The sequence below is a fragment of the Pundamilia nyererei genome, unplaced genomic scaffold (genome assembly GCF_000239375.1).
Source record: "Pundamilia nyererei isolate P.nyererei 1_Seehausen unplaced genomic scaffold, PunNye1.0 scaffold00072, whole genome shotgun sequence".
NCBI classification, from domain to species: Eukaryota; Metazoa; Chordata; class Actinopteri; order Cichliformes; family Cichlidae; genus Pundamilia; species Pundamilia nyererei.
Window position 1 is genome coordinate 970,496 of NW_005187473.1, and position 9,127 is coordinate 979,622.

Sequence of the window (9,127 nt, forward strand, 5' to 3'; positions counted from 1 at the left end):
TATCACTATAAACTGCAATTTCGCAGAATGATTCAGCATTATTGGGGTTATGTTTATCATGTAAGAAAACACAACAAAGCATTAATTTATGTCTGTAGCTCTTTGAGACCGGTGTCCTACCCTGTAGGTGGTAGAGTAGCAGCTTTCCTTTCTCGAGCACCAACGTGAGGCTGTGATCTCGCTGTCCCTCTGCATGGAGCAGTGTCCCAGAATTCTTCAGGGTTTTAAACTTCAAAGAAATAGTCTCCATCACAGTCCAGCTTGCCCTCACACTCAGTCTGTAGACCAGGCTACTTCTGCTCCCATCAAAGCTTGCCACGCTAGAAGCTACAGAACAAAATTAAGTGGGAGAGGGAAAAGTTTTATTCTTTACATTTCATTCATTTTAAATAACATACTAGCACCAAATACTAACACAACTGTGCAAACTCTGTCTTTGCCACCATTTTTCTAACATCATGAATTTCACAGAATTGTAAGATATTTCTAGACAGATTTGGATCTCTTGGTGAAATTATTTACTCAGTAAGCACATTTAACTCCATTAACATCACTTTTCCATATGATTTAGCCCAGAGTTGACCATTCCTTTTGGTGCTATGTTCAATGCTATGTTCGATTTGTGAAACTTCTTTAGTATATTTTAAAATAAAGAGGCGATTGCGATTGATCAGTAGGCTTCACTAGTTGAATTTAAGCCCTGTGGTCACAGAAGTACAGTTTTACAAACCATAGCTTTGTGTTGTACCCTACCTATAATAAAGTAACAGGGCTGACATTTAGTTAAGTCAGTTACAAAGAAGCAAAGCTTGCTGCTGCTGCCTTGAAATGCTTGGATTGCTTGAAGGCATTTTGCATGTACATTTCTATTGTTTCAATTCTTATTGCACTCTGTATTAAAACCATGTAGTCTCTGTACATCTCACACACAACACCCAATAATTCTAGTGCATGGCTTAGTGTTTGAATAGCACTGCTTATTTTTCTAAGAACTAATGGTTTCTAAATTGACTGCAAAAGGTTTGTATGACTCACATCACACACCAGAGCAAAATCAAACCAAAGCCTATGTGTGTGGGAGTATTTTAAATCTATTTTTCTAAAAAACAATGAACAATCTTGTTCTGTATATAATGCTACAGGATTAATATAATTTTCAAGGTGTTCCAGGGACCATTTCTTATTTTTCCGCACCACATTTAAACACCATAATCCAAATTTGATAGAGATAATCTGTGTAGATTTAATCCAACAAATCAAGATTTTAATTAATTGACTAAAGTTTGACTTTACATTCTAAGATACAAAACTAGCTGCTAGCAAAATACTTGTAATACAATAACAAGCCAAAACTGCCATTTGTAATATTTTAAAAGAAGACACTTTTAATGCCACAACACATTTACATTTTTAGCATTCAAAATGAGTTGAAGCCAGTCAGGCATTAAAGACTTCAAGACAGGCAATCAAGACCAACTAACTGTTGATAACATAATTATATGTTACTTAAGGTCAAAATATTCTATGATAAAATAAACATTGGATATATTTATAATTGCTATAACATAACACTTAATTCACAGTTACTTACTATATCGACATCCATATATTTCCAGTCTGAGGCCAATCCTCCCACTGGGGTTCCAGTCCAGTGGGATTAAACGAAGAAAGCGAGCTATGACCGGCTGCTCCAGTTTGTACTGGACTACAGTGTCAGCATTACTGTTACCTGGAAAAGCCTGCAACAATACAGTTACATGTTTGTTACAGTTACCGTTTTCTTCATTCTTACACTCTGTCTCAGTCAGCTGATTGCTGCAACAACAATGTAATAATGTGATAATGATGTAATAGCAATAACAAACACTAAAGGGTGATGCCTCTATCAGGAAAGCAGATAGATATGCTTCTCATCAAGTGTTCATAATGGTGACTAAAAGCTAGATAGGACCATTATACATTGAAAGTTTTACATATTCGAGGGCTGCAAATCTCTTTGTCAGTGGAAAGAAAAAGTCTCCCAAACCTCCTCTGCCCTGAGACCGTCTTCATTTTCAAACTGTGAACTCACCGAAGCCATTGATCCTAAGTAATGATAATGTCTCTCCCTCTCCCTCATCTCTGTCCAGTGATCAATAACTTGGACCTATTCTGTCTCCGTAGCAAGCCTCTCTTTAAAAGACTAATGGCTTCTATTCTTCCCAATCAGCTGCCTGTGGGAATCCAGCAGGGCTCACACACACAGAGAAACACCTGCAATAATATGTGTAAGAAGAAAACAAGAAGAACAAGCTGCATATATGGTATAGAGTAGATGTCCATGTGTTCCTGTGCATGTCCTTTGCTTGTGTCCTATCTGGAGCGCTTGTGTGATGCTACCTGTGTGTTTGTGTGAGAAACTCAGCTGAGGGTGTACCGATGTAACTGTGTGAGAGAAATTGGCTTCTCTGGCACTGCATAATTGTGATCTCAGTGCCGTCTTCAGTGCTTTGAAGGGCTGAGCCGGCTGGCCAGCAGAGCGTTAAGCTCAACAAATGGCTCTGTTTCCTGCTGAGGAGAGCAGCATCTCATTTACTTGCCTGAGCATCTTTTGAAATATGAGTAGCCTCTGACAAGCCTTCAGTCAAGGAGAGAGGAATGGCTAGAGAATGAGTCGAAGAAGAGGATGAGAGGGCATGACAAAGGAATCGCAGAGGAACTGTGCCTGGCGTAGTTGGTACCACCAAGACAATATAAAAATACTGAATTATGCAATAAAGTCCTTCATTAAAAGGAGCTACAAGAAAAGAACGTTTGGAATCAGCAGTATAATAATGTTGGCAGACACGTTATTCAAGTGACATGTCAGTCAACATAGGAATTTCACTGCATAGCTGCCCACAGTGAAGCTAGATTATTCACTATTAAATAGGGTGTTTGCTGAAATATACTTGTTGCCATGCTAATGACTTTTGCTCCTTAGGAAGTTCTGAGGAGAGTTGCCAGCTTTGTTAACCTCATTTACTCCTCTTTACTTTATCAGGGAGGTAAATTATCATAAGTGGGCTTTAAAAAAAACTTCTAAATGACGCACTGACTTTTAAATCTCAACCAAACTCTTGTGCCTGCCACCCTATGGGCCAAAATCAGATATACCTCTTATGGTGGTCTGGTTTTCCAGCAATGTTTGGATCGCATCCCAGAAGCATGTTTGTGGCACAGGAAATCCTGGGGATGCTGAGGGATGCCTTCATAGTGCATAACTCCTTAAAGGTCGAATTTAATGACAAGTATTGTCTTGGTCATGCTTCTGACATGATGTGCTTTCTTTAGGATTTGAGATTGCTGTTTGGTATCTGGGTTGAAGCCAGAGATACACTGTACAGTGGGGGTAACAATTCTTTGATCACTTGCTGAACTTGTAAGTTTGCTTACTTCTAAAGGAATGAACAGTCTCTTTGGTAGTTTCATAATGGAGAGAGACAGAATATCAGTGAAAAAATCTAGAAATAAAACACATTACATGAAAGTTCTAATTTGATTTTTATGTCACCGAAAATGTCATCTCTCTCTGCAGATTTTCTAGCTGACTGAAGTCTGAAGACTGGCTGGGCCACTCCATGAGCTTAATGTGCTTCTCCTTTAGCCACTCCTTTGTTGCAGAATGATGGGGAAGGATAGGTCATGATCATGGATGGAAGACCCGCCCACAACAACTTAGTGCATACTCAAGTTTGAAGAAAAATGGTGAAATGCAAATGGTCAGATTGGGACTTCAAGAAAACATCCAAAAAAGTAAGAGTGAATGATAAAAGGTTAATTAATGTCATTTTTGTGTTTGTTTTCTATAGGCACAGTCACCTTTTGAATCACACTTTAAAACATTTGAAACATGTGGCATCATAAAGTAAGACTCCACATGCAATTTGCTTGATGATGGGATGTAATTTTATTCTATTTTTAATCCATGAAGTAGTTAGCGACTCTAACCATCAAATAAATGAAAGTAACCTGAGTAGAGACTTTGTTTCTACCTTTACCTCACAAGTCAGTGAGAAGCTGTGACTGATGCAGCTGTTTTTGCAGTAAAATTCTCACCATCACAGAGACGCTAAGCAAGCCTGACTAATATACGAAGCTTTAAAAGTGCTCTAAAAGCTGATGTGGATTCACAGCCTTTCATGCTGACTGTCAAATCAACATGTTTTTAAGCTACAAGGAGTGTGTTCTTTAGTGATGACTTGAAGGGCTTTGGAGAGTTTGTATCCTTCACTGTGAAAAAGTTGTACCCAGTCAAATGTGAGGGGAAAAAAAGTTTTCTTTGGGTTGCTGCTGTAGTGAAAGCTGCACTTTCTTCCACACAGAAGGGAGGAGACGCGTGACATATCAAATGTTCTTCAGTCAGCCGAGGTTTGCATGGCTGCCTGTCATTCTGACATCTGTACTTTGCTCATTGGTGATCAGTCATTCTCCCAGTCTAGTATTCTCTTTTTTATTGAAACAACACTGGAAAAATAAAAAATTAAAGAGAGAAAAAGAAATGGGGAATATATTTAGACGTAAAGCAACCGCAACACTAGGTACTTAAGTCACCGCGTGCTTTTCTCAGCGAGCTTTCTCACCAATTTTTCTGCACATTTACATTTTAAGAGCCGCCACACGAAAGCGGCTGAGCTCGGAAGCGCCCATTCAGCGACCTGCTTGCAGACTGGTGATGGACATCTTTCAGGCATCAAAGCTGGGAGTTTTTCTACGCCAGGCGGTCTTTCTCATAACAGCACCAACCTCCTGTCAGCACAGGCTAAACTGTCTGACAGCAGACCCACACCGTCAACAGACTCCTGCCCAAGTTCCTTTCATTGTTCCATGTATTATTAATAAATAGTGAAAGGCTCCTGGTGAGCACGCCATGTTGCTGCAGGCAGCACCAGTCCCCACAGATAATGTTAAATAATGTCTATGACAGTTAGGTCAACTGTGTGTGATTGTAGAGTGTCACTGCCTGGACAAACTGTATTTTTAGCTGTTAAAATCTGTATTATATAACACATGTGGGGGGTTTCTTTTTGTGTGCACTTTTTGTTAAATATCTATGATCTTGTCACGATCAGTTAAAAAATATGTACTTTTCTACAACAAGATGATGGATTGACATGGACATCCATACTCCCATCAGGTGACTGCACAAATATGTTGCACACCCAACACTACTATGTAATCCTGCCACCGGAAGAAGAGTTACCCCTAAGCTGTCTTCCTGCCGGTGTTGTCTCCAGTTGTGTCCTGTGTCACTGAACATCAACAGATAGGCCGTGAGCCAATCAGAGCTGCCGTAGCGGCCCTGCGTGGCAACAGCAGTGATTTGGGTTCTCCTCCCCAGGTCCACCTCCAACCACTGGTATCGGTCTGAGACCAGAGGAGACCAACCTCCAGCTCCTGCACAGGGGACAAAAACAAAGAGTGGATTATAATAATGGCTATACGCGGTTAGTGTAACCTTAGTGTGAGTATTATTCTTGTTGGGGGACCACGACTCTTACACAGTCACACTGCAGGCACTATGGTTATTATAAGGTAAATATTATATTTTAACAAGAAGACCTGGTTTAAGATCAAGATGAAGTTCAGGCAAACAGCAGTTACAGTCGACAGTGAAAGAAATGCTCTGTGTTTGTGTGTGAAAACATTAGCATAAAAAGTCATTGGTGTAAGGTTTGACCAGTCAGGTGGTGATTAACTAATCTGACCAGCTGACCACTGTTCACATGCATAAGTTAGTATTGTGGATCACATTTGCAAAACGGTATTACTAATACTCCATCCAAGCATGTGTTATTTGACTGTTTGGTTAGCCACGGCTCTGTAAATGGTGTCAAAATCATTTCACTTGTTATTCTGTGTTTGCAGCCTATAACCATCCTAAGCATTGATTAACTCTGAGCTGTGTGACTTTTGACTGACTTGAGACATTTGTATGAGTGTGAGTAGTAAAAATGAAAAGAATGGAAATAATACTAGTTCAAACAGCCAATTTGGAGAAATCATTAAAGAAAAAGAAATCAAAGACAGCAACATAAATTACCAATAATCCGCTAATGCCTGTTGATGCCTTCAGGTATCTAAATTAAGATTTAACACACCATTTTATTCTGTTTTTGTCTTTTAAAGCATTTCTTGGTTTGTACAATACATTTTTTTTAGATATTCTTAAGTCTTCAGATTGATTATAAAATGGTAAATGGGTGTTTTCTAATCTGCATACTTCAACAGCTCAAGTATCTGGATCCAAGCATGGCAGCCACTTCAGTATGAAATCTTCAGGTTTTTCATATCACAAAATGTCACGATGGTCAAAGATGCCAAGAAGCCATTGGCTCCCTTTAATCGACTTGAAGGGAAGTTTAAAAACTATTTGCCAAAAATGCAGATCCCTTCAGAGATGACAGAAACATCACAGAGAGCGTTTAAGTTACTGGAAAGGTATATTAGTTAATGTTCCATTTGTAAATATTTTCTTCATAATAAGGAGACCCTGCTTTGAACTTTAAATATTGCAAATCACAGTACAATTATAGTGCATCCCTTTTCTCGATTTGATTGAAGTCCACATAGATGCTCACAGACATAAAACCCTAGAATATGTCAACATTTGCCTGGTTTCATGATGATAACTAATAAATCCTCAAGACATTAAGTGGGATATATCTGGGCCACAAACCCTTTGAAGAAAAATGGATTAGATGATGCAGCACCAGAATGGTATTTATGAATCTCCACAAGTAAGTGTCAAGATTTGTCCTGCCATTTAATGGATCTGTTCTGGTTTTTATGAGCTCACCAAGGTGACAATATGAGAGAAAGTGAATGTGATTCAACTTCACTTAAAATATCTTCTCTGACATGAGACAAATCACTGAGCTGAAACTTTTGTCTGTTCTCCAGTGACATGCAGAGTACTATCATATTTTCCAGGGGTAACGTGCTCCATTTTTGTCTGGGCAACATCTGTTGCAACAGCTGGAAAGGACACTCAGGGATGTAAGGGACTAACACACACTGTGTTCATGCTGTAGTCTAAAATAGGTACTTCCATCAGCACTGTGGTATGTCTGACACTGCTATACCATTTTTTTTAAGAAGATGCAAGTGTGGAGGTAGCAGCACACTGGAAGGACAGAGTCATAATACCTAAATGCACTCATTTAGAAATCCTCATTAGAATGAAGGCTGATAGTCTATAGTTAGATCTGCACGTTTGCTTGTTTCAAAGGGAATTCAGATAAAACTAAGGTTATTGAGCCATGTTCTAAAATTTTGAATCAAAAAATCTTGAACAGTCAGGCGCCATCTAATCTTAAAGACCTAACAGTAGCATATAACTCCAACATAGCATTTTACTATTGGACTGCTGGCTTACCTGTGGTTACTAGGATATTTAAAAGGAGTATGGGAGGGAGAGCCTTCATCTTTCCGGAACCTCGTCTATGGAACCAGCTCCGAGTTTGGATTCTACTGTAATTAGGATTAAACTTTCCTATTTTATAATATTTATATTCAGGATTGGATCAGATTAACCTCCTGTCTGCACTACAAACGGCCTAGGTTGCTGGGGGCTTCCCATGATGCACTGAGTGCTTCTTCTTCCCTCACTCTCTTTGTGTTTACACACCACTCTACATTTAATCATTACTTAATTTTAATCTGGCTCTCTTCAATAGAGCGTCTTTTGTCACGCTCACTCCAACCTGTTGCAGCAGATGGATGGTTCTCCTGCAGGTGTCTTCCTGTTAAAAGGGAGTTTTTCCTTCCCACTGACAACAAAGTGCTTACTCATAGGGAGTCATTTGATTATTGGGGTTTTCTCTCTATTACTGTAGGGTCTTTATCTTACAATATAAAGCACTTTGAGGTGATTTGGTGCTATATAAACAAAGCTGAATTGAACTGAACGGAAATGACTGTTCAGTTTGAAGCCTTTGAACTCAGCTATTTGTGCAAAAAGTACAGCTATAAAAATACGTTTTTGGATTTCTTCTAGTGTTGACTTTTTTTCTTTTTTTTGCCTGCCAGTGTTGATTTTTTTAGCTACAAACAAAAATCACGGTGGATTTTTCAAAACTAAGGACCTTTAATATCCAAGTAAATTAATCAAATAAAAAATATATAATGCAATAAACCTGTTTAAGTAGAGCTAGCAATACACCCTCCAATTAAGTATCACAAAATGTTGGGGTATATTTGACAATGTATCACTGTTTAGTGTTTTTATCAAGCTTCGTTGTTGAAGTGAAATCAAAAGTAAAGTAGGTGAAAGTTGATTTCACTAAATGTTCCACAAAGAATAACATGGAGTATTCACACACAGATTATAATGTCCTTTGGCATCTTAATCAAAGAAGAAAAACTCACTGTCATGCATAGTAAGCAAAAATCTAAATGAATCTGGATTAGAATATTGAATATAAGAGCATATAAGGAGAAACAACATATTTGTTTTGTGGTACTCAATTTTATTGAGCTAGTATGTGTTTTTAATGTTTTGCCTGCTGTAACACAGTAATTTCTCAAAATTTCTGGCATAAACAAAATATATCTTATCTGAAATAAGCTGCTGAATATTTATGCACCAGACTCCATCAGGGATGTTTGAGTCTGAGAGCCTCCATGATTTGTTTTTCTATAAGTACAGTTAGTTGCATCCAATCACCTCTAATCACCTCAAGCTCATGTTTCAAATGAAATGTTTTGGGAAAAGATTAAAATATCTGGATTTGAAAAAAGAATGGTGTAGATCGAAACAGGAAAGATGGCAGGAACACACAGCAGGAGTGTGAACTGTGTCATATAAAATACTGCAGTTAATCAAGTGGGTTTGTATTTGGGAAATTTAGGAACATGTCGCAGAGGATGAGTAGGTTGGAGAAAGGGAGTGAAGAAGTGAACTGGCCCAGAAAGTGAAACAAAGGCAGAAAAGGACTGAAAGGCACAGACACAAAGAGTGGTGCCTTGATGCAGTTGCTAACCTTTGCAGAGACATTGCCATAACTAACACAGCTGCAATCTGATTTTATTTTACTTTGGATGCTGCTGGTATCCCTGGCTTTGAGCTCTCTACTGCGAACGCATATACCCAAAGTTTTAGAGAGCA

General features: G+C 38.6%; 1 protein-coding gene across 1 annotated transcript in view; it reads right to left on the minus strand.

Moving 5' to 3' along the window:
* Positions 1–9,127, minus strand: part of LOC102208068 (contactin-associated protein-like 4) — a 118,949-nt gene that overhangs the window by 65,933 nt on the left and 43,889 nt on the right. The window contains exons 3-5 of the mRNA XM_005736945.1: positions 5,222–5,415; positions 1,592–1,739; positions 121–327 (exon numbers count right to left, since the gene is read on the minus strand). Coding sequence (XP_005737002.1) covers positions 121–327; positions 1,592–1,739; positions 5,222–5,415 — 549 coding nt within the window. The remainder of the gene's footprint in view (positions 1–120; positions 328–1,591; positions 1,740–5,221; positions 5,416–9,127) is intronic.